The following is a 25,427-nucleotide window of genomic DNA, read 5'->3' as shown; positions in this document are numbered from 1 at the left end:
TTTAAAGATAACATGTTTTGTGTCAATGTTCTTTATGGATGTATCTATCTACCCTACATGTGGAAATTGTTTTAAAGTTGAAGGCTCAAGGTATGTTCTGAAAATTGAATTCAAAGCATGGGTTACTAGAAAGCAAAAATACATACCCAAATTATTTCTGCATTTAGAGGTAACCAACACCCCCCCCCCCACCACCACCAAAGTACCACCTAGCATTTTGCTCTGCTATACAAGGGGAAGCGTTCACTGGACGCTACATTTCATTTTGTTACTTTGTTACCAAAGATCCACAAAATATTCCTGTTTAATATGTGGACTGACGTCCTTGACAAAGCTCTTTAAGGCAAGTTGTAAGCAGATTATTGCGCTAACTACAGAAGAAACAAATGCGAAACACCATGCCCTATTTCATACATAATCATCAGGAAGGTTCTAAACTGCACTTGTATCTGATCAAAGTGGAATTGCATTGATGCCTTATTCGCTTTCCAGAAACAGTCTGCTAGACTAAGCAGAAAATGTCTGCTTTCAATTGCAAATCGTTTGCTTGTTAGCAGAAAACATCTGCTTACAGATGAACTATTTGGTAAGCAGAAACTGTGTGCTTTCAGATGATTCCCTTTGCTTTGGATTAAAACATCTCCTTACAGAGTGGATTGAAACTATTTGATAAGCAGAAAAGTTCTGCAAACAGTGAGTGCCCCTGCCTTGGATTGCAATCTGTTAGCTAGTGAGCAAAAAGCGTCTGCTTACAGATGAATGCCTCTGCTTCAGATTGCAAACTGTTTCCTAGTAAGCAGAAAAAATCTACTTACAGATGGATTGCAAACTATTTGGTAAGCAGAAAGGATTCTGCTTACAGATGAGTCTCTCAGCTTTGGATTACAAACTAATTGCTAGTAAGCAGAAAACTTCTGGGCCCAATTTTATAAGGCCTGTAAGAACACAATACTTCTAAGCACAGAAATATCCTGCTAGGCAGAAACAGGTTCCAGCCAACATTCCATAAACTTTACATTGTTGACACCGGTGCCCCACTCATTTCTTGCTTAGCAAAGAAATTTGATGAGCAGAATTTTTTGCTAAACACCTTTATGAAATTGGGCCCTGCTTACAGATGGATTGCAAACTATTTGGTTATGAGTGTCTCCGCTTTGGATGATGAACTGTTTTTGCCAGTAAGCAGTATGGAACTGGCCGTGACATTCGTGGGACCAAGCACGTATCTCGCAGGAAGTAAAGGAAGGCAACCTCCTGATAGATAGAACTACTCTTTCATTGTAACTCGATCATAAACAATGTCCCTGAAATAAGTGAAAAGCATGTTTGTCATTGCTCCTCAACGTCAACCAACCAATTCATCAGACAACACTTTCCTCCACATCTCAAAAACGATGAAACATGGCAGACTCAAAAATAATACGTACAATGTCCTTAAACTATATTTATTTATTTAGGTAATTATTATTATGGGTAGATCAAATAACAATCCCAAGGCTTTGTCATTTATCAATGGTTAAGGTAGAATGTACGCATGTTGAATGTGAAACTCTATTGACCATAAAGGATGCTCTAGTCGGCAGTGTCTACAGAGGCATAAATCACAAATAATTGATTGTCCACGCTCCACACATTCATGCAAAGCACACCACTATATTTTGCGGAGCAACTGTGTCTGGGACAGGACATTTTTTTAATATTAATTGTTTCAGTATATTTCTTTGTAATTTTTTTACTTATTTATTGTTTGGGGGTTTTGGGGGGAAGTGGGGGATATTTTATGATTTTGGTTGTTTTGTCATTTAGCTTTTGAGAAAGACTCTGATAAGGGTTGAAACATCAGGCCATTAGCAACTTTTTGCATTTATATCATAGCTCCTTTTTGGTTGGTAAGCAGTTTGCAACAGCTAATTATATTATCTTGATTTTAAAACCAATTAACGATTTAATAGATGTTAGTTCTTGCATCGGTACAAAGAATATAAATTTTGTTTTACCCTTACACTGATTAATGTGTATTTAGCACTGTATACTCGGTACTCAGTAATAACAGATTGCTAAGCATTCCTGGCCAATGTACACCAGAATCGATTACTTTGGAACATCAAAAACTCACACACTCCGAGGCAAACACTTCTGCAATTGGCTGCTATGCCCATCCCCCAACTGGACCTACAGATTACCTCCAACAATATTTACCTTAGCCATTTTGCAGCCCACCAACTACTCATAAATGGGTCATATAATTTTCTATGTATAGGGAGAGGCAATCCTGAAATCATATGCTGAGCCATGCCCCATTCTCCCTACGGGCAAATCCTCTGCCGCGTCTAATCACCCGGCGTGTGATCTGCATTAGGGAAACTCTGTCCTCTTTTACAGCCCAGCATTTTACACACTGCTGCAGTATTTTCTTAGCAGTCCGGGATGATTAAATTTTGAAATATGGGTTTGTCTCTCTGATGAACAGCGGGCACCAAAAAACCGGAGTGGGTCTAGGGGACAGATATATAGGGGGGATGCTACTTTCGAAGACTTAGCACATCATGGGCAGAAGGGAGTTTGCCTCGGGGCTATCTTGCCCTGAAATCCAATTAATGAACTAATCAGTACGGGCAATACGCAGCCATAATTTGTGCAAATTGGTAGTGCAGACTGGGCCAACATCACGTTCATCACATTCCAGGGTACAACACATACAGATTCTCCAAGGAGGAAGTTATCACAGTTTGCTATTGATGGGAATACCTATACACACAACCGTCAGAAACAATGTCTCTGAAATGCCTGTTTGTTCAGACTTTCCTCAAAGATTGTTCCAAGTTTCAAAAACGAAATGCTTCAATCAAAAATGCTTGTCTGCAATGATAGGAAGAGATGATAAAGAATCAAGGACTTTGATATTGAGCTGATTGCTAGACATTAAAAGAAGAGAATAACGGGAGAAAAACGATCATTTAAGTAATCAGCATCTAGGCCACTCTTCAATAGGGGCTGATTAAGGCGGCATTGCAACAAATCAATGGAAATGAGAAATACTCCCTGCATACCAGGGAATGGCATGACATTGTTTATTTAGTTTAAAACAGAATCCAATTGCTTCTGTGTTCACGTCACCAGCTTCCAAATGAGTGTTTGCCCAGCCCAACTGTCAAAACAGGCAGGCCGCTCTGCGACTTTTATGAGAATTTGTTCAAGCGATGGGCTCTAATCTGCACAAGCTTTTGATCATGACTTTACAAAGCGCTCGCCCACAAGACGGCAGACCTGGAGCCCCAGAAAACCTAATGAAAAAAAAAAAGATCGATTGTGCTAAAATATTTACACCTCATCAATTGCTTTTCCACTGTTGAAAAGGCATGGGAGTTGGATTGTAATAATTCTATTTCACATCAATAGCTTGAACCTGGAGAGTCCTCAATGATTCTTACACTTGATAAAGTAAACCAAAACCCTTTTATTCTATCAGTCAGTAATAGCTCAATAAAATCACGGATGTACTCCGTCTTGCTTGGTTTCCCACAAACTCGGAAAAGCTTTTAAAGAAGAAAATGAAATTGATAAGATAGACGTTACTGAGCGCTAACACACATCGCTGTACGGATAAAACCGTATTAATATTCTTTATCCCAATGCAAATTCAACATCAGATGTTTCATATCGGGGATAAAGAGTATATATTTTTTTTTTTTTAATCTTACACTAATACATGTGTATTAAGCACAGTATACTCAGAACTTTCCCAAGTTTTGTGGGGAAAAATCCACAAGCAAATAAATTTATAAGGAAATTCAGAAACCTCATTTGGTAGAACACCTTAACATTGACCTTGAGGGCACAGGTTCACATTCAACTTTTTCTCTCTCTTTCTGTCTCCAAAAGACACCAAAATGTGATTATTGTCCGCCTGCTATCTTTAATTTGCTTTCAGTGTTATCACAGACCTATACACACCCCCATCCATTTAGGGCCTTTCATCTGAGGACAGGGTAAAGGATAATTGCCTCCAAATCCAGTTGACCGAAAACAAATCCGTTTCGGTTGGCCTCAACAAGCCCCTGCTCTCGCTGATCCTGTTTGTGGAAATTAAACGATGCCACCCTCTGGTCTAGTATGGCGGCGGGGAGAGTTTTGTTCTTATCCTGTTATTCACTGAACCCTTCTTTTTATATTTCTTCTCTCTCTCTTTTTTTTCTGTTGGTTAGTAATCCTATCATCAGTGCTGTACATGGTGGCCAGTCGGCTGGGATGGTAACTGGAGAGTAGAGGTTGGTTTAAAAGAACACCATAGAATAGCGGCATTCTTCTGATCTCTTGCTGCAGTGCAAAACTGCAGAATTTGAGACTGATTTTTTAATGAAAAACCAGATGTTTAACAAGTTAGTTTGTACTCATCTTTTTTTAAAAGAAACACACATGCTATGCCAATTCAAATCCATATCTTTGGTGGTTTTTTTTTATAATTTTGTAAAATAACATTATGCACTTCATGAGCACAGAGCAGTGTACTTAAATTGAATCTTGATGCAAAAAACATCAAAAATTAATTGAATTTTGATACAAATCCAGATGGGGTTTTTTAGGGTCAGAAGTTAATTTAATCTTCTTTTTTTTTTTTTTTTTTTTTTTCCAAAGAATTTTTACACCGCAAATACAAGCGTCTCTCCAAAGGAAGCTATGATAAATTCAATCTACAAAAAAAAGAGAACAATTTTACATATAAGATGTGTTTATCCCACCCGAGCAACATGCCTGTGATATTTTTTTCACAAGACTCGCGGAAAATACTGAGTAACAGTGCTAACACACATCGGTGTAAGGGTTAAAAACCAAGCACAGTTTCTCATCCAGTTACCTTTAACTCTTTCATGCGTCGACTAGTCACTGGTGAACGGTTTAAACCCCTTCAAAAAACAAGTTTTTAAAGCCATTGGACCCTTTCGGTAAACAGTATTGTCCAAGGCCCACACTTCGTGTATCACAACTTATATATATCAAATAACAAACCTGTGAAAATTTGGGCTTAATCGGTCATCGGAGTCCGGAGAAAATAACGGGAAAACCCACCCTTATATTCGCGCGTTTCGCCGTGTCATGACATGTGTTTAAAATAAATCCGTAATTCTCGTTAACGAGAATTGATATTGTTTTACTGTTTTCTCAAAAAGTAAAGCATTTCATGGAATAATATTTCAAGAGAAGTATTTCACCACTACCTTCTGTAAACCCTGTAAGTTATTTGTAAATCTGTGATTTTTTATTATTTTTTTTTCTGTACCGAAAGGGTCCAATGGCTTTAAACGAAAAATAAAGACCGCACGACCACAAAGTTTTCTGAATGGGAAACAGGACTACTCTGTGGGGTTCTACAGTGACCTGTTTTTTGTTGTTCTTTTGGGGTTTTTGTTTGTTTGTTTTTTTTTTTGGGGGGGGGGGGGGGGGGGTTGTGGGTTTTTTTTTTTTTGTGTTTTTTGTTTGTTTTTTTTGGGGGGGGGTTGGGGGTGTCGCCACTTGCAAAAGAAACAATGTAATGTTTAGTAAATTCATGCTTCTGAGGATAATTTCTAAAAAATTAAGCACTGACTTTGTCAGTGCCTCTCCTCACAGCAGAGGGGGGTTATGATAAAGAATACAGAATTATTATTAAGAAGCAAGTGCCAAAATTTATTAGTAATGTCAGTTGTCATATTCTTGGCTGCATCCTTATCTAACTGAAGAAACTTTTCAGTGTTTGAAAATTTTCATCCACAAGGAGTTTCAAAAAAGAAAAGGAAAAGCCTCAGACAACACCAAAACAGGAGGCAAATTTTCTTTTAATTTTTAAATCTGTATAATTGGTCTAAAGATAATGTGTATTGTGTGATCAAACTTTAGGCCTAATCCATTTGTGCGACGAGTCAGAAGAAGAAAGTGAAAAACAATGCGCAATTTTCAGCATGTAAACACATTGTTGTAACAACCGAAATTAGCTGATACATTTTCTTGAATATTACTTATTTTCAAAGGGAAACATTTCACAGAAAAAATAGTACCCTTTTTCACTCTTTATCGTCAGTAAAGATTGACAAGGATCCCTTATACTTGAGATTTGACTTTCAATGCCCCAATAGACAGATCTATCTTTCAGCAAAGTCTTCTATAATGTAACCCTAACAATCTTTCCTTTCTCAAGGAGATCTACTTTGAGAAATGTTTACACAAGTAATAAATAAAACTTTGGGCGTTCTCCGGTAAGTAGGACTTAAATCCTTCCCTAAGTGCACATCCTCAGCGTGTACTGTACTCTTCGACATCTATACGAACCAATTTCTTTTTTTAAAGACTTGGCAGTAAATGTTAACGCTAGACTGATCGGCGCCTTGCAACCAATAACCCCCCTTCAGACCTGCTCGATGTCACACGTCCAAAATGACTGCCCCTGATGATGCAGAACCTAGTGTATGACCTAATGACAGCTACGATCAACTCATATATTTTAACCGACACGCACGAACATGATGACGCTAGGAGCCAAGTTGGGAGTCTTGTCCAAACATGTACAAAATGGACAAGAGAATTTCTCTCTTTATTTCGACAACTTAAACTACAGAGCATTATTTCGCTAAGTTCTAAACTTTGTCCAGTAACTGCAATGATGTTAGGAAGCCACATGTACAGCTACACAGTACATCAAAATGTTAATCAGAAGAGAACACTTCAAGAGGGGCTCCAGGGTCAACTTAAGTTTGCACTCAATTATCCTGTAGATAGGCGTAGAGTCCTCATGAATGTGGCGGAAAAATTACAATTCTATAACCTCATGTTAAAGGGTGTATGTACTTTTTCCTAACAAAAAACACAATGTCCACAGATTTACATTAAACTTACAGTTTGAAGATTATGATAGTAGAAAGCTTCCCTTGAAATTGTACTTACTGAGGTGATGTAGTTTTTGAGAAATGAGTAAAAGTAGTAATTTTCATCTCAGTTTTAGCATGTAAAAACGTATTTACCAGTTATGCTATGGTTTTGGTATAATATCATAACTGGTTAAGGGGATTTTACATGCTAAAATCATTCTGGTATCATGAGACCAAAATGATTTTGTGTCTTGTTTTACTCATTTCTCAAAAACTACACAACCTTAGTTAGTAATATTCAAAGGGAAGCTTTCCACTATCATTATCTTCAAACCCTGCAAGTTTAATGTAAATCTGTGGACATTTTGAAAAAGTACCTGAATCCTTTAAAGGCAGTGGACACTATTGGTAAATACTGAAAATAATTATTAGCATAACGAGTAATAGGGAGAGGTTGATAGTATGAAACATTGTGAGAATTGGCTCCTTCTGAAGGAGTGACGTAGTTTTCGAGAAAAAAGTAATTTTCCACGAATTTGATTTTGAGACCACAGATTTAGAATTTGAGGTCTCAAAATCAAACATCAGAAAGCACACAACTTTGTGTTACAAGGGTGTTTTTTTTTTCTTTTATTATTATTATCTCGCAACTTCGACGACCATTTGAGCTAAAATTTACCAGGTTTGTTATTTTATGCACATATTGAGATCAACCAAGTGAGAAGACTGGTCTTTGACAATTAAAAATAGTGTCCAGTGTCTTTAAAATGGTGTAAAATGTTCTTTAGGAACATCTTACACCGACCCACCAACTAAAATTAAATCTCAGCGATATGTAGGACCATTTTGAATCCACACAGTTTTCCTTTGAAACTGGGCCAGAATACATAAGCCGAACGTTATCACCATACAAGTGTAAACAGAGAATCAACCTCCCCTCCCCCTCCATGATGAAAAGGACAAATAAATGATCGTGTTTCGTAAGCATGCAGCCAGTATTCCATTGCTGATACCCGATACCTCTGAAACATTGCTGTTTATTTCACATTAAAGCCTGGGTCGTATTTGGAAATTAACCTGGACAAAAATTGTGTGGTTGCTATCTGAAAGGTTTTCTTGTTATAAAGATGATAATGGCAGTAAGCAACAGGTGAATTCGTTTTTCTTTCTTAAAGGCACTGGACACTATTGGTAATTGTCAAAGACTAGCCTTCACAGTTGGTGTATCTCAACATATACATAAAATAACAAACCTGTGGAAATTTGAGCTCAATCGGTCATCGAAGTTGCGAGATAATAATGAAAGAAAAATAACCCTTGTCACACGAAGTTGTGTGCGTTTAGATGGTTGATTTCGAGACCTCAAGTACTAAATCTGAGGTCTCTAAATCAAATTCGTGGAAAATTGCTTCTTTCTCGAAAACTATGGCACTTCAGAGGGAGCCGTTTCTCACAATGTTTTATATCATCAACCTCTCCCCATTACTCGTCACCAAGAAAGGTTGTATGCCAATAATTATTTTGAGCAATTACCAATAGTGTCCACTGCCTTTAACTGCCCCTTATAGGAAATCAATAGAAACATTTGAATCTGAAAAACGATTCATGCTCGAATCGTTTCTCAGATATCTGACAGTTGGTGTCCATTCATGAATACCGCGACCAGAGATGTGGTGGGTACCCGCTGTCACCTCGCTAAGAGTGGATGGGTTTGCTGTTCAACTGGGAAAAAATGACAATTTGTTGCTGTTTTTATCAACGAGTAGCGACTGAAACTTGCTAATGTGACCTTTAATGTATCTTTCTTGATAATTTTGCATATAATCAGCATTCAATTGTCAAGAACCAATATAATAATAGATAGTTTGTGCTATTTTGTATTATTGCAATTCATCATTGTTTGTATTCCACAAGTCCCGTACATGTGTGTTTTTTAATATCTTTTAATAATAATTATAATAATAATAACAATGTTTTTTACTATTTAATTAATGTAAATCGTGCGCAATTTGGCCTGTGGGCCACGAAATGTGATTCCAATAAAATGAAAATGAAAAAAATGAAAATGAAATGTTAAATTTGCATCGGGGATAAAGAATATTAATTTTGGTTTTAGCCATACACTGATGTGTGTTAGCACTGTATACTCAGTACTTTCCCCAGTCCCGTGAAAAAATATCACAGAAATATTACTCGGGTGGGATTCGAACCCATGACCCTTGCAATGGAACCAATCTATGACCCTACCCTTAAAGGCAATGTGTTTACAATGTGTTAAAAGAGGAAAAAAAAGATTTTTTTTAATATAAATATAAGAAATCAATACATTACCTTAAAAAAAACGCATGCACTCTTTTTACAGCGAAGGCATTCTTCAATCAAGTTCAGCGGAGTAATGGGAAAATAACAAGCACAGAAAGCCATGGCCATGACTCCAAATTAATCACATTCCCAGATCCCGGGATTTTCATATTCATTTTCATTGTATGCACTGTAATCAAAGATCCATTTGAGCTAACTTCAAGCATTTCAAATAACTGCAGTGGATGTTAATGTATGTTTCCTCATTCTTTGTTGATTACACTGATACCTAATCCACATGACTTTATTTCTGGGGGGTTTTCTCACACGGGATAAGGTTAATACCGTGTCCAATTCCGCGGCCCCAAACCTCATTCTTGCGTATTTACATAACAATAGTTTTTTACAGATTTCCAATTTTCACGAGTTTTCAGTTTGTTTCTAATGTCAAAACATTTTTATGTTTCCTTAAAATATTATTTGTTCCCTCAAAATAATATCATGTTCCCTCAAAAATAATATTTTGTTTCCCATCAAATACCTGCAGTATTGTTTTGTTTCCTGGGGCTAAATAATATTTCAAAGGCACAAAATAATATTTTGCGGGAACAAAATGATAATTTGAGGGAACAAAATTTGTAAAAAAAATAATCCTTGTCCCTTTACGAACCCTCTCCATAATTTCTAGCTAGTCTGTTATCACGACTATTGAACCTGTACTGAATGATCCCCCAATGCTTGAATCACCATTGAATACACTATATGTTTTGGGAGATAAAAGACTTTCAACCATTCTGACATAATTTCAGTTTTCCGCGGATGCAAACATCTTCCTGTCTTCTTTCTCCACTTTTTCTTATGCATTATTAGGGAAAGGTAGCACACGCCAAATGAGAGAAAATGAGTTTTATCAATTGCATATTAATCCTTCCCCATCCCAGCTGCTGAATGCAGTCCGAATCCTCTTCATCAAGAGATTGTTCAATTACGGACCAGCTCTCGGGTGGGGAGCTGCAAACAAAGACAGGGGCATTTACGGAGCAGGTGCAATCAAGCTTTGGCTGCTTCAAGATGATACAATGAATTTGTTCGGCGGCAGCGGCACCAATGAAGGACTGTCCAGCTCAGTGTCATCGTTTAAAGATGCACTCTCGACCGACTTGATTTCCATAAGTTCATTAAAAAATATTTGATTTCCGATGGAGAGAAGCCATGAAGGCTACATGGATCGCTAGTATGTTTGGATCATAGTATGTCAATTCAATAAATGATTTGAAGACGAACTAAGAAAACTTGATGAGGGCAGGATCTGCTCTTTGGCCCAAATCCTGCTCTAGCTATACAAAATTATGTTCATCGTCCTCAAAGTATAAAAATTTATCCATTTAGTTTCCCGCTTGGTTTACATGTATAACTTGAAATTTATTAATCGCACACTGTACCTTGGAGGTTTAAAAAAAAATGATGCAATCAAAGTTACGTGAGTTTGGGGTTTTCATTGAGTCTACATCATGAATGTAGTAAAACAAAATCCCTTTCCAATGCTCAAACTTACATTAAAGACACTGTGGACACTAATTGTAATTGTCAAAGACTAGTCTTCACAGTTGGTGTATCTCAACATATGCATAAAATAACAAACCTGTGAAAATTTGAGCTCAATCGGTCATAGAAGTTGGGAGATAATAATGAAAGGAAAAAACACCCTTGTCGCACGAAGTTGTGTGCTTTCAGATGCTTGATTTCGAGACCTCAAATTCTAAATCTGAGGTCTCGAAATCAAATTAGTGGAAAATAACTTCTTTCTCAAAAATTACATTACTTCAGAGGGAGCCATTTCTCACAATGTTTTATACTATCAACCTCTCCCCATTACTCGTCACCAAGTAAGGTTTTAAATGCTAATAATAAAAAAAATTCACCAAGTGTCCACTGCCTTTAACCATTACTTCAACATTTTGACTCAACACACTGTTTATCCTACTTTGATTCTGTTCTTCTACTAATAACTATTGGTGGAATGTTTATCTTTAGGAGGAACACAAGAACAGGAAGGTGTCTTTAAGAATGAGGAGACCCAAGCATCGATAGCATCTCTTCCCAGACTATGTCATCAAACTCTACTTAAGAAACTAGAAAAGTAATATCTTATTACAACTACTTAGGAATTCAAGGACATTTGCAAGCTTCACACATTGACGTTTTTCGCCAAACCAAACAGAGTTTCAACATCGCAAAATATCAACTTTTCTTAAGAACTCATATTAAAAAAAAATAACGTATTTTCAGTATTTGCCCAAGATGACATCTACAGACTGCTTTAAGTATGGATGCATTACCTTAGGTTTAAGTGTTTATTCGCCCGATGTATAAGGAGCATTGATGCATCTTAGACACGTTTTGTATTAGGCCTAAGTAGAAATCATCCGCCACTAGACGACCAAAACAAACGAGAGGCTGTAATGACAGGACATGGATGCAATATGGTGCACTGTAAGGAGGATTTCAAGACAAAAATTTATGAGTAGATGTCTAGCAGGCCTGAAACTACACCGAAACCATTGAGGCCATTGTCTCTGTTGCCTCTGGTTTTGGCCGTGGTGCCCTTTCAAAAGTTTCCCATAGACTTTACAATTTCAAGTACCCTTTGCAATATACAAAAGACCTTGCCCTCTCAAAGATAAAATTCCAGGCTTGGTCTATTACAAGTCAATGAATTTCCGGTGAACCATATAGGCACACAATTTGGTCGTGATCCAAAAATGTTTCATCCGACTCTACATCAATGTCAACTTTAAACAGAACTGACTGCTTTCAAACTTTGGCGATTATGTTTCTTAATGAGCTGGCCGCAATCCAAGATGGCTTTGCCTGTCTGTGGGTGCATTCAATCAAAATGAGGGTCCCTATAATCTGGCCAAGAGACCCTGGGTCGCCCGGGGTTCCTGGCCTGCTCTTGCTGTAGCTCCCAAAATAATCTTGCCAACGAGTAAGCTCACCTCACGGGATGGGACTCACGTTCAGGGCAGGTATGTTATCAATCACTCGGCATGGAGTGCTTGGTAGGCCTTGTGGCCTAACAAGTCCGCACAGTGCCGCATATTAAATACCAATAATGGAATATCATGCAGTGTGAAAAATTGCATGACTAATTGAAATCTAAAACTCTATTATTTATAGGGGATCAAAAAAATGTGTCTTAATAATCGCATTCACGGCGGGTATTCACTAGAATATCAATTCAAACAAATTTGCATTTTTCAATTTGCATATTTCAAGGGCGGTGAATATTCTTTATGGGCATCACAAGAGCCCATCTGAATCCAGATGATATATTTTTTCCGGATTGAAAATAGTTTACGTTGGGGGAAAAAAAGTACTGATTTGTTGTCTGCAGACAGAGGATTAAGGGGGAAATCTGAGAGAAATATTTTAGAAAGCCAAGATTGGGAATCAATTCTGGCATCTGGAATGAGTTCGCCTCGACAGTCCAGTAGGCACGTACGAATGTTCGATGATAGCTCTTATTTTACTAACTAGGTCTGAGTATACGTGCAAAACTATCTCCAATATACGGGCACCGCGTAACTGAAGATTAAGGCCCAGACCAAAAGACAGTCAAACTGCACAGACAACAAACAACAAAAGAACACTAGGACGCAATATTGAAATAATTTTTGTATGACTTACAGGAAGCACTTCAATTAGTTTTTTAACACTGAGTTCTTAAAAAAAATCCTTGTAAACATGGTCTATTAAAATTAATGACAAAACCATTGTTGACAAGACCCATAGTGAAAAGAGTAAAAAACAGAATGATTTCATTCAGCACTTTTGCATTCTGAAACATTCCGACCAATATCAAAACAATTTTTGTTTAACGTATACAATTTAAAACTTGTGAAATGAACACATTTTGGTGCACACTAAATTCTAAAACAACAGGAGTAGCAACTGCTACTTTGTTTGTGTAGCATTTTGTGATGTGCTACCAGGGAAATCATTCCATGGAGACCTTACTGTGTAAACCTTCAGGAGCTAAAGGCACCAATGAAAGGTTTGCTGTGCAAACTGGTTTGTTGTTTGTTGTTTTAAAAACATTGGATTAAGAGAAAATCAACTTGTGGCCCCCACTCCTCACCATGCCTGAATAAAAAGGGTGCGGCTGGCCCCGCCCCACTCTTAAAGGTCCCAACCTCCTCATCTTGCATCAAGAGAAAATAAATTGGTGGCCCCCACTCCTCCCCATGCCTGAATAAAAAGGGCAGGGTTGGCCCCGCCCTATTCCGATAATTTCTTAAAGGTACATACCTCTTCATCTTTGTTGGTAAACTCATGAGATCCTGAGACCTTGTTGATGACTTGAGCCACTCCGATCACCTCTCCATCGTGGTTGATGATAGGCATACACAGAATACTGTAAGTGCGGTAGCCAGTTCGCTTGTCAACTTCTGGATTAAAGCGAGGATCCTATTCAGAAGAAAATACATATAACAAGTTTAAACCATCATTTAGCCTTCGATAAAGACTCTGCTAGGGTTGAAATGTCAAGCCATTAACTAGTTTTGGCAAATTTAAATCATTTAGAACAAACACAATAAGAGATAATTTGTGGTGTAGCATTAAAGGGTCTATGTAACTTTTGTAGGACAAAAAACACAATGTCCACAGATTGACACTAAACTTACACAGTGTGAAGATAATGATAGTAGAAAGCTTCCCTGAAAATACTACGTGCTGAGGTGCTGTAGTTTTAGGGAAATGAGTAAAACAATGTCATGAAAATAATTTTCGTCTCATGAGACGAAAATTATTTTAATCATTTACAAACGTATTTTCATGACATTGTTTCACTCGTTTCTCAAAAACTACAGCACCTCAGTAAGTAAGATTTGAGGGGAAGCTTTCCACTATCATTATCTTCAAACCCTGTAAGTTTAATGTAGATCTATGGACATTTTGAAAAAGAACCCAAATCCTTTAAAGGAACACGTTGCCTTGGATCGGACGAGTTGGTATATTAAAAGCGTTTGAAACCATTTGTTATGAAATGCATATGGTTAGAAAGATGTTTTGAAAGTAGAATATAATGATCCACACAAGTATCACTCGAAACTGCACGGTTTTCCGTTTACGTCGCGAACTATCACGGTTGGCCATTTATGGGAGTCAAAATTTTGACTCCCATAAATGGCCGACCGTGTTAGTCGACAGGGTAAAAAGAAAACCACACAATTTCGAGGCATATTTGTGTAGATCATTGTATTCTACTTTTACAATATCTTTCTAACCATATACATTTTACAACAAATGGTTACAGAACGATTTTCAAAGACCAACTCGACCGATCCAAGGCAACGTGTTCCTTTAAGGCGTTCTACAATTGGTTGTTGGTTCAAATCACACCTAAGTAGCTTATGGGATTGTTTCCCACAGGACTCACTAAGAATAAGAAGAAAAACAAAATTAATACCAAAACAAAACTCAAAAGTATTAGGGGGGGGGGAATTGATAAGTTTTCAAATAGCAACTTGGAATATTACTAGATTAGTTGACTTTTCAAGTTCAGGATTCAGCTGGAGATTCTGTTTCAAAGCAAACAAGGAAAAGGAAACAAGTCATATAGAGACAGTGACTACTCGACTGCCAGAAGCGTCTTCCGTCGTTATTACAGGCTTGGAATTACACGTAGACCACAGACGACACGGCCTCTGTTGCCCTGTTCTTGGTATTGGTTCCCCCCCAAAACTTCCCCTCTAGACTTAAAGAATTTCCCACAGAAGCGCCTTCTGCAAAATGAAAATGACCTTGCCCTCTTAAAGATAGAATTCCCGGCCTGTTATTTGCAATCAAATTATTTGATAACAACATTTATGCCTGTCCAATAAAGGCAAACCATTTCTGGATGTGGTTTGTCTGAAATTGTACTATTCAATGACGTATGATCATTAAAAGTTCATCACTCGATCAATCAAGCAAGCTTCAGACGACAAGTCTGTTGTGAATAATCCAACAATTTATCGACCATTTAAAATTTCTAGACCGTAACCCCGGACAGTTTTTGTAACTTTAATGATTTGTTTAATTGACCATTGTCCTGGGTTTTTGTACATTTAAACTTGTTGCTCGGTAGTAAGCAAGTAGGTAGTAATTTACATATAAAATGAGGACAATATCCTTGGTATAGAAGAGTCGCGGTGTAAATTTTACTTTCATAAAGTGTCATTAAATATAATAACCTCAATATATAACTACAGCATCGGAAACAGTTGATTTGCATAGCTCCAACTGCTTTCATTTCCGACTAATTAGCAAATAAAAGTATGACAAATTTCATACTTTGCAAATAACCACATCTACGATGACTACTAAATAGAAATGTGTCAACTACCTATGACTACTGCCCTGAAAAACGTTACTAACAGTCAACATTTCTCAGATTAAAAATTTTGGGGCATAAACATTTTTTACATAATCACATTATTTCTAAGTGTTCTCAAAATGCTTTGTACTTGTAAGTATTTTGCCATTAATTTTTAGAGTGATTTACAAACGCATGACCTTCCCTTTAAGCAAGACACTTTCTTCATTATTCTTCTTCTTCGTCCCATGTGCTGTGTAATGGGCGTAAAAGAACCCAGTGCATTTATCAGAAAGAAAAGGGACATGTCCTTGTGTTTTCGCATGGTCTACATGGTCTAGAAGCAATATGCACCAACGTCCCTTTCAAGGTGTTGTACTCTTCATCTCATCAAATTATTCTAAACAAGCTCCACCAGATTTTATAATTTGGCGCCAGAAGTGTCAGCATTAGAAATGTTTAGAAGTTGAATTTTACCATAAATAGACAGACAAAACCAACCCTAGCATGGTCACCATGGTCCAGTGGTTAGACTACAGGAGTTGCAATTACAAGGTTGTGGGTTCGAATCCCCGAAGCTTACTGCTGGTTTCACAATGACTAGAGTACGTATTGTTACTGAATCACAACTTCTGATTTGTGTAAATCATAATTATGTGAAACCAATGTTTGTATGATAGAGATTGGCTGTTGCCAGCTTGGTGTTTATATCCCCTTGTGGGAGTTTACCGAGTTCCCTTGAGGGGGGAAATCACCTTGAAAAAATGTTTGAAAATATAATATCTCAATATATATTTGGTTTGCGGTAACACCATGTGTGTATCTACTTGCCAGGTAGAGTTGTTCTTAGGGACTGTCTTGCTTTATTCTACTGCCGCAGAGTAGATAATCGGAGGTTCGGGAGACTTCTCAGTTCTGAAAAGAACTGTCCTGCTTTATAACTATTACCAGGGCGGATGGTATAGAAATTAGACTGGACTACTACTTTAGCTTATAGGATCGTAATAACTGTACTGCCGCGGAGTCAGTTCGGAATTGGTCTCAACGTTTCGACTAGCTTGCTCTAGTCATCGTCAGGAGACTGCCTCAAATCCTATATATAATATCTCAATAATACATACCGTAAATTTTTAAAAAGCCAAATAGTACAACAAAACTACCCTGTAAATATAATAGATGTTTCCTAGGCAGGAGGAAAAACAACAAATCTAAACAAACATTGGAGTAAACATTCTACAAACGTTGATTGACCGATACCGATACATAATGCATTTAAATTTTGCCATTAATTAGGTAAGAACTTGATGGTGAGGTCTCCTCAAGGAAATCAGTGCATCAGAATAAATTCAAATGAAATGCGGGGAAGTGCTGGAATTGTTTTAATTGCGATTCAATTGAAAGTCAGGGTGGACATATGGACACTAGCCCGGCGCCAAAGTCATAAGCTGGGAGATTTTTGAACATGTGTAGTATTTCTGTATGTATGCGTTTCAATCAAATGCAATTAAGTCAACCTCTCTTGCCGATAATTGTGAGACCACTTCGGCACTGCCTGGTAACCTAGCAACCCTCTGTAAAAGCAAACAAAATATTGTTGTTGAGAAATGCCTTTCTCCTTGGTGTCATGTATAAGAGCATTTGTAAGTGCTGGGTTGTGAGTGAGTCCACGGTTCATTACATGTACATGTTTTGTTTTGTTTTGTTTTGTTTGAGTAAAACAACAATGTCAAAACTCCGTTGGTCTTTCTATTGTCAAACAAGTGTGGTACAAAAATAAAACTCCCAAATTATTCGCGGACCTTGAAATCATTTCACTCAATTAAGTGTTTCCCTTAATTCAAAACTTTAAAAGCACTGGACACTATTGGTAATTACTCAAAATAATTATTAGCATAAAACCTTACTTGGTAATGAGTAATGGAGAGCCATTGATAGTATAAAACATTGTGATGAACGGCTCCCTCTGAAGTATCTTAGTTTTCGTACATTTTTCACAAATTTTATTTTGAGACCTCAGAATTTGATTTTGAAGTCTCAAAATGAAGCATCTAAAAGCATACAACTTTGTGTGACAAGGGTATTGTATCTTTCATTATTATCTAGCAACTTTGACGACCAATTGAGTAAAAAAAAAATCACAGGTTTGTTATTTTATGCATATATATGTTGAGATACACCTAGTGAGAGACTGGTCTTTGACAATTACCAAAGGTGTCCAGTGCCTTTAAACCACGATTAAATTTCATCACACAAAGAAAATCTTGTTAACTTTTCACTAAGATCTGCAGGCACCAGCTCTAATTGGATTATTTAAAACAGAAATTTCATTTCAGATGAACAAAAACGAAAAATTCTATCGAAGAAACTGTCATCATCTTTGCTTTTAGTCGTACACATAAAGAGCAAGAATCAATCCATCTTAAAAATTGCTACAGATTTCATGAGTGACTATAGGCGGTCCGAGACGAAGCATCCCATGAATATTTAATAGTCACCTGTTATGCAGGGTAAACAGAGTGAAGGACACAGACATACAGCTCTTGGCACCCGGCAATGACTGAAACAATCGAGCCGTACACCCTGCCTTTAAAGGAACACGTTGCCTTGGATCGGTCGAGTTGGTCTTTGAAAAGCGTTTGTTATAAAATGCATATGGGTAGAAAGATGCTGTAAAAGTAGAATACAATGATCCACACAAGTTTGCCTCGAAATTGCGTGGTTTTCCTTTTACTTTTCGAACTAACACGGTCGGCCATTTATGGGAGTCAAAAATTTGACTCCCATAAATGGCCGACCGTGTTAGTCGACGAGGTAAAAGGAAAACTGTGCAATTTCGAGGCAAACTTGTGTGGATCATTGTATTCTACTTTTAAAACATCTTTCAAACCATATGCATTTTATAACAAACGGTTACAAACGCTTTTTTATAGACCAAGTCGTCCGATCCAAGGCAACGTGTTCCTTTAATATTCACCAGCAGGGGGAATTTAAATAGATTCCGTCAGTCATCAAGCATTCTTCTTGAAAGGTTTTTTCTCTGTCTTTTAAAAAAAAACCAGTCCCTTTGGGGGCGATTGAATTGAATAATTAGTTGGCTGAAAATAGTTCTGGCGTACATCAGTGGTCATGGTTATTCTTGAAAGGATTTGTGGATTTGTATTTTTGATACAAGGAGATCAGTCAAAATTGTTTTTTTAAATTTTGATCAAAATAGAAAATTCAGCTGATGTCATAAAACTGACCCCCAAAAATTATACTGGAGGACAGCATAAAAAATTAAACATTTCATTTTACTAATATTTTGTAAAAAAATATTTAAAACAATAAAAACTGTTTACTTGGTTATGTTATTTACAACTTAGTGCCCAAGCTTGCATTCAATGAGTCTAAATTACTTAAAAAAAGTTTCTGCATTCTGCGTAATTGACTTGTCTTTTTTTCCCCTTCTACATTCGTCATATGAAAATCAAACAGCCTTCTAAAATTCTAAACCTCAAACCAGGCTGAGGGTTATTGCCTACGTCTCAGTATCGCGATTTACAGGAACAAATTATGATCTGATTAAAATCCTGTCTAGCGTAGTGACAAGCACGTACTCGCTCCAGCAGACTCATCACAAAAGAGACACCAGCCAACACCAGACACGATTTCATTTCGGCCAACTGTGCATATAAAAAAAACCAGCACATCAATTAATGTTCACTTGACTACGACTATATTTGTACCTCTCTCCAGTTGGGCTTGTGATGACACCATGTACATGAAAAACGATCGCTCCATTATGTTAGTTTGTACCCCAAAAAACTGGTGGTCTAACAACTAGACTATCTTGAAAGCAATGTTTTAAAGACACTGGACACTATTGGTAATGTCAAAGACAAGTCTTCTCACTTGGTGTATCTCAACACATTCATAAAATAACAAACCTGTGATTATTTGAGTAATGGAAGTTGCGAGATAATAATGAAATAAAAAATACCCTTGTCACACCAAGTTGTGTGCTTTCAGATGCCTTATTTCGAGACATCAACCTTTGAGGTTTCCAAATCAAATTCGTAAGAAAATTGCTTCTTTCTACAAAACTAACGTCACTTCAGAGGGAGCCGTTTCTCACAATGTTATATACTATCAACCTCTCCCCATATCTCATTACCAAGTAAGGTTTTATGCTAATAATTATTTTCAGTAGTGTTAGTGTTACAACTAGACTGTATTTGTAATGGGTACATAGGACAAATAAAAAAACAGCCTTCCCCACCCTTGATTAATTAACATTTTAGAATCACTGGATACTGATGTTTACATGCAGTGCACACTTGAAACATAAACCAACAGTCTTCTTAAATAGACATTTCTTCTTTTAAAACAAATCTTATATGGGAGGGGGATAGACATAAAGAGGTAATTTTAAAATGTACAAAACCATTCAATCTCATTTTGGGTGGTTAAGGGTTCTGTCTTTGTCCCCCTCTCAGCCCCCCCCCCAACTTCCCGTTACACCACTAAACACACTATTATTTACTGCTTTAGGCTTACAATGTCTGGTCTATTGAAATTTCATCCACCCACTAAACATTTTCTCAATAGGTAGAAATGTCATTTCCCTTTACCCACAAAGTATCTTCAAATGAATCCACCACCATAAAACCGAATCTGAAGACTCACATTACAATAAGGCCATCAGACAAACCACTAGGATAATATCACTTTAACATTTATAAACTACACAAACTAAATTAAGTAAAGCTTAACCAATTCCGAGCTCAGCTCTAGGGTTTCCATTTTACCATGTAAAAGCCTTCGCCACATAACACTTAAGTCTGGTCGTTGTAGGTTTTTTTTGCACAAGACCCAGATGGAGGTGCATTTAGATATGTGATGTCATATCCCTTAAAATTTGAGCGTAGCTCACTCCAATCACAGGCAACATTTGCAGTCGCGTGCATGGTGAGCAAAAAGGAAAAAGGAAACCTTCACGATGCATGTTTGGACAGCTGTAAAACTCACAGCTTTGTAACCACAACGCCAACTCTTGGAAATAAACCCCGTAATGAATTCACTCATATAGAGCACAGGATGATAGCATTCCAAGGCCCCTACTGATAGCGGTTATTTCGTCGCTCTTTGCAGAGACTTTTTTTTTTTAACTCTCTGGGTACCTCGCTAGTGTAATTCACTGTATGTCTCATCACATGTAGAGCTGTCATTAACCACCAACAGCGCAGGCAAGACCTGATTCTACATCTAACTCTTCTCTCTACAGCTATATCTCCACACCCTCCATGACAACTTATTTTCCTCTGCACTGTATTTTAATTTCCTCCTGGACGAATCTTTTTTTGTGTATTACATATGAAAAACAGGCCTGGAATTTCATCTTTAAGGGGGCAAAAGGCCATTTTCATTTTGCAAAGGGGCAGCAAGGCCAAGACCAGGGCAATGAAGACCATAGCCTCCGCATGCTCCCTGTAATTCCAGCCAGCAGAAAGAGTCAACACAAGGATTTATTGGCATTAAATTACAAATACATTAAAAACTGCCCAAAATAGTTCACTCATTTTTTTTTAAGCTTCTCTTACCACTTTTGTTTGGGAAAACTTATTAGGGCTTGAATTTTACACTGGGCTGCAGACTTGGCCCCAATTTCATAGCGCTGCTTAACCAGTAAGCAAATTTCTGTGCTAAGGTGCAAGCGTATTTCACAGGTTAGCAGAAAAATTGGGCTGCCATATTGCGCGATTACCATGGATTTGCATAGTGTCGTCATTTATTTTCGTGTGGTAATTAAAAAAGGAAATCGCACAGTATTAAGCACAAAATTTTCTGCTAAGCAGTGCTATGAAATTCGGACCTGAGGCCAGTGATTTAAGCATCAGGCTAGTAAAGTAAACTCATGTGTTATTTCTTTATTTTTTTATTTTTTTATTTTTATTTTTATTTTTATTTTATATATATATATTTTTTTTTTGGGGGGGGGGGATGTTTGGCCATGTTTTTTCACCACCGTAAACCTTTATCATGTCATGGCAATATGCGAAGCATTCCTATCCCTTGTTCATACAAGGGGTCTAGACTGTCTTTGCTTCCAGCACTAGTTTGCCATATTTGTTTGGATGGAAAACAAGATGACTTTACTGTGACAATACAACCCCTGCATGTTTTATGACTTGGGGTTAGTATATTGTCTTTTTTTTCACACAGTTATAAAAAGTAGAGCTTACTGATGTATATGACTTCAGGAGGGCTTATTAAATTACACATTACTTTGTTTTTATTGCATTGTAAACCTAGTCACCTACATTTTGTATATTTGCACAAGCTTTCAGATTTACCAATATACAGTTACTGAGGTTGTAGTAAATGTATCGTCTTTCATGCATAGTAATTTTGATGGTGTTCAGCTTTCCTTAGTGATTGTTTTTCAGTTTGAGGCTGAATTGCATAATTGTATGGGGTTCTGTTTAAATTGAGTATTTTTTTTCCCACATCGAACATCCATTTTTTGTTATTGACATCAATTAGGCCTAAATGTTTGTGTTATAACAAGAACATAGACTTTCTCATTTGTCTTATGGTGAGTATTAATACATACTTCATTACTAAAGACAATTTATAGGTTTTTTATCAGACTCAGAGTCAACATTTGAAAAGGATATTATACAAAGTAATCAACTGAATAAAACAACAAGACTGCCAGAAATCTCTGGTCATTTGTATATTGGCCCGGCTCTACAACTATTGGCCTCGGACGTGCGGTCCAGTGTAAAATAAAGCCCTGATGCCACACTATGTACATGTATCGAGGACTTGAAGCATTGCATGGTGAGGTAGGTATCAATATATAATATTTGGTTTGCAGTAAAACAACTCCACTTCTCTCTTGTCTCCTCAGTCTCCTGACGATGACTAGAGCAGGCTGTCAGAATACTCAACCCCCCTTTTTGTATAATAGAAGAGTCTGCAAAACTTTATTTTCCTTGTGTAAGCCCAGTAGTTCAGTAGTCCATTGTGTTGCCCAGTAGCTTAGTAGTTCTTTGAAACTAATAATCACCCATTATAAGTTTCTAAGAAAACCACAAGGTATGCAGCATGCAGCTTTTTGTTACTTTTAGATTTGAACGGCTTTTACTTTTAGATTTCAATGTATGCTTCGTCAGCAAATTTGCTTTTGGGGATGTCATGCTTGAGAAAGAAATAACTTTGCAATATAAGGGGAAGTTTCAAATTCACAATAGTTGCTAGGGTCTGGCATTGACAACAGTCATGCACCAGTGGATCAAGTTGGAGTATAGTCAGAGTTAAAGCGGGAAAGTGGGCAGATGATTTTCGAATCAAGATTGAGAAGACATGAGTTTGATCATGCCTCTAGAATATAGTCATCAGGGAAAGCTAAGCTACAGCAGACAAAATTTTGGGCAGCGACATTTGTTGAAGACATTACTTTTGTAATAGTCTATTTGTGGAAGGCATTGCCGAGTTGCAATTGTCTATTTGTGAAAAGTTCTTCAGGGCCAGTGTTGCCGCTGTACAGATAAGGTACACCATGATGTAGAAATCGTAAGTTATGTTTATTTAATTCTAAGTGTCACAGTTTTGAATGAAGACGTTAGCAATCATTGTACTTTAACTAAATACAAAGAGCAGGTTATTTGATTAAAGGGTCTATGTAACTTTTGTAGGACAAAAAAACACAATGTCCACAGATTTACACTAAACTTACACAGTTTGAAGATAATGATAGTAGAAAGCTTCCCTGAAAATACTATGTGCTGAGGTGCTGTAGTTTTAAGGAAATGAGTAAAACAATGTCATGAAAATAATTTTCGTCTCATGAGACGAAAATTATTTCAATCATTTACAAATGTATTTTCATGACATTGTTTTACTCATTTCTCAAAAACTACAGCACCTCAGTAAGTAAGATTTGAAGGGAAGCTTTCCACTATCATTATCATCAAACCCTGTAAGTTTAATGTAAATCTATGGACACTTTGAAAAAGTATCCAAATCTTTTAATGGAAGAGTTGTTCAATAGATCTGGCTTGTAAATATTTATGAATGAGATATTTTGGCTCATTTCAAAATGAAGACTTCATCTTACCTGATTTTACTGAGTATTGTTTTAAGAAAGTTGTTCAAGCAATACGATTGTATAATATTCCGGGTTTCCTTGGTTGTTTCAACTATTATAGATGGTTCTGAGTTCCGAGCTTAGAGTTCCGAGCTAAGAGTTATTACTGAGTTCTGGTCTGGAAATTCATTCTGAGATGTGCTTGAAAGAGAGAGAGACGAGAAGGCAGATTTCCCGGAGACCAGACCGAGTGACGAAGCAAGGGCGTGGCAAGTTAGCGGCCCTGACTACCCTCACCCACACTTAAAGGCAGTGTTAAGATCAAGCACCAAACTTGGTGAACCAAGATTGTTATTATTAACTTTGATGGCTTACATGTAATATTATGGTTACTGTAGCCACTGAACTGGTTGGAAGTCCTCAACTAATAATTATATCGTGATTGCAAATTTGTGACGATTTGAAAGTATTGATCAACTGAATACATACACTTGTGAAGACTCAACTGAATTTGATACTAAAAATGTTTGTAAATATAAATGATTGTAAATAATAATAATGTAAGAAGAATTGTTAATAAGAATACAGTGAAATTGAATTGAATTGTCTAGTTTATTTCCAATCAGTGTTGCAAGAAGAACAGTGTATATTAGGCACAGCTAGTAAGTTAAACTGAGGAATATCGTGACACAGGCTAGTCGAAAAGTTGAGACCAATTTAAGAACTGACTCCACATTAGTAACAAACAGCTAATTACAATCCTATAAGCTAAAGTAGTAGTCCCCGGCCTATTTTCTATACCATCCGCCCGGGTAATAGTTAAAAAGCAGGACAGTTCTTTTCAGAACTGAGGAGTCTCCTGAACCCCGAACATCTACTCCACGGTAATAGAATTAAGCAAGACAGTTCTCTACGAACAAACTCTACCTGGCAAGTAGATACACACATGGTGTTACCATAAACCAAAAATATATATATATGTGCATGTAAATTGCTACAACTGGTACATCTACTTGATATTTTAAATAGGGTCGTGAGCACTTTGGTAATGAAAGTTTTTACTGAAAGCCTACTATTGTTATAAAATAAAGATTGTGATGGTCATAAGTATCCTGACATGTGAAGTTATTTCATCGGAAATGCCCCCATTGATTACAATTCAATAAAAACAATTGACCGTGAGAAATTATTCATGCATGGATCATTTCTAAGATTTCTGAGGGTTGGTGTCCGTTCACGAAGGCTGCGGCCTTGGGTGAGCTTGGTATACCCACTGTCATCCCGTGAAACACGGATTGATTCGATATTAGTGTGAGATTGTTGTGATGTTTCTGGCTGTTTTCTCAAAAAGTAGACACTATATTCAGTTGAAACTGGTGACTTTTATTGTATGTTAGTTTGTAGTTTGGCCAATATTATCCTTTCCTGCCCATTCCAATTCAAGGAGGTGTCCCACCTCCCTCATTTTTTGCCAATATCACAACCTCGCTGTAACATTTTGCCTAAAAAGAAACAACTAACAAACCAAAATAATTAGCTTCTTCCTAGACATCATTGCATCATGAAAATGGAATGGTCGCGCATTCCTGTGAGCGCTGCATTCTTGTCCGACTGAGACTGCATAGATCTTTTCTTCAGTCATCCATTGCGTTTTTACCACCTTCGCTCAGTTCATCTGGGTGACACTATTCCTACATGGAAAACCTACATGAAACCCTACGCAAACTAACACATACTCTGCAAACCAACGCTACTACTTCCCTGGACACCACAGAAAAACACAACGCTCCACTAAAAGGTCTCCCGGGTGAAGTCTCAAATAAATAAATAAATAACTGAGCAGAGACCTTACTCG

At 37.2% G+C, this 25,427-nt stretch overlaps 1 protein-coding gene and 1 long non-coding RNA gene across 6 annotated transcripts in view; one reads left to right on the top strand and one right to left on the bottom strand.

The window, feature by feature from the left end:
- The window catches only part of LOC139941150 (cGMP-specific 3',5'-cyclic phosphodiesterase-like), a 147,107-nt gene that overhangs the window by 101,940 nt on the left and 19,740 nt on the right, over positions 1-25,427 (bottom strand). For all 5 annotated transcript variants that reach the window (XM_071937603.1, XM_071937600.1, XM_071937604.1 and 2 more), the window contains exon 2: positions 13,452-13,610. In XM_071937603.1, the coding sequence (XP_071793704.1) occupies positions 13,452-13,610 (159 nt within the window). The remainder of the gene's footprint in view (positions 1-13,451; positions 13,611-25,427) is intronic.
- On the top strand, positions 22,856-24,761 carry LOC139941152 (uncharacterized). The gene is made up of 2 exons (XR_011786542.1): positions 22,856-23,058; positions 23,694-24,761. It is a non-coding gene; the product is annotated as an uncharacterized lncRNA (long non-coding RNA).

Source organism: Asterias amurensis, chromosome 8 (genome assembly GCF_032118995.1).
Source record: "Asterias amurensis chromosome 8, ASM3211899v1".
In the NCBI taxonomy this organism is placed as follows: domain Eukaryota; kingdom Metazoa; phylum Echinodermata; class Asteroidea; order Forcipulatida; family Asteriidae; genus Asterias; species Asterias amurensis.
This window is presented reverse-complemented; position numbering and strand designations above follow the sequence as displayed.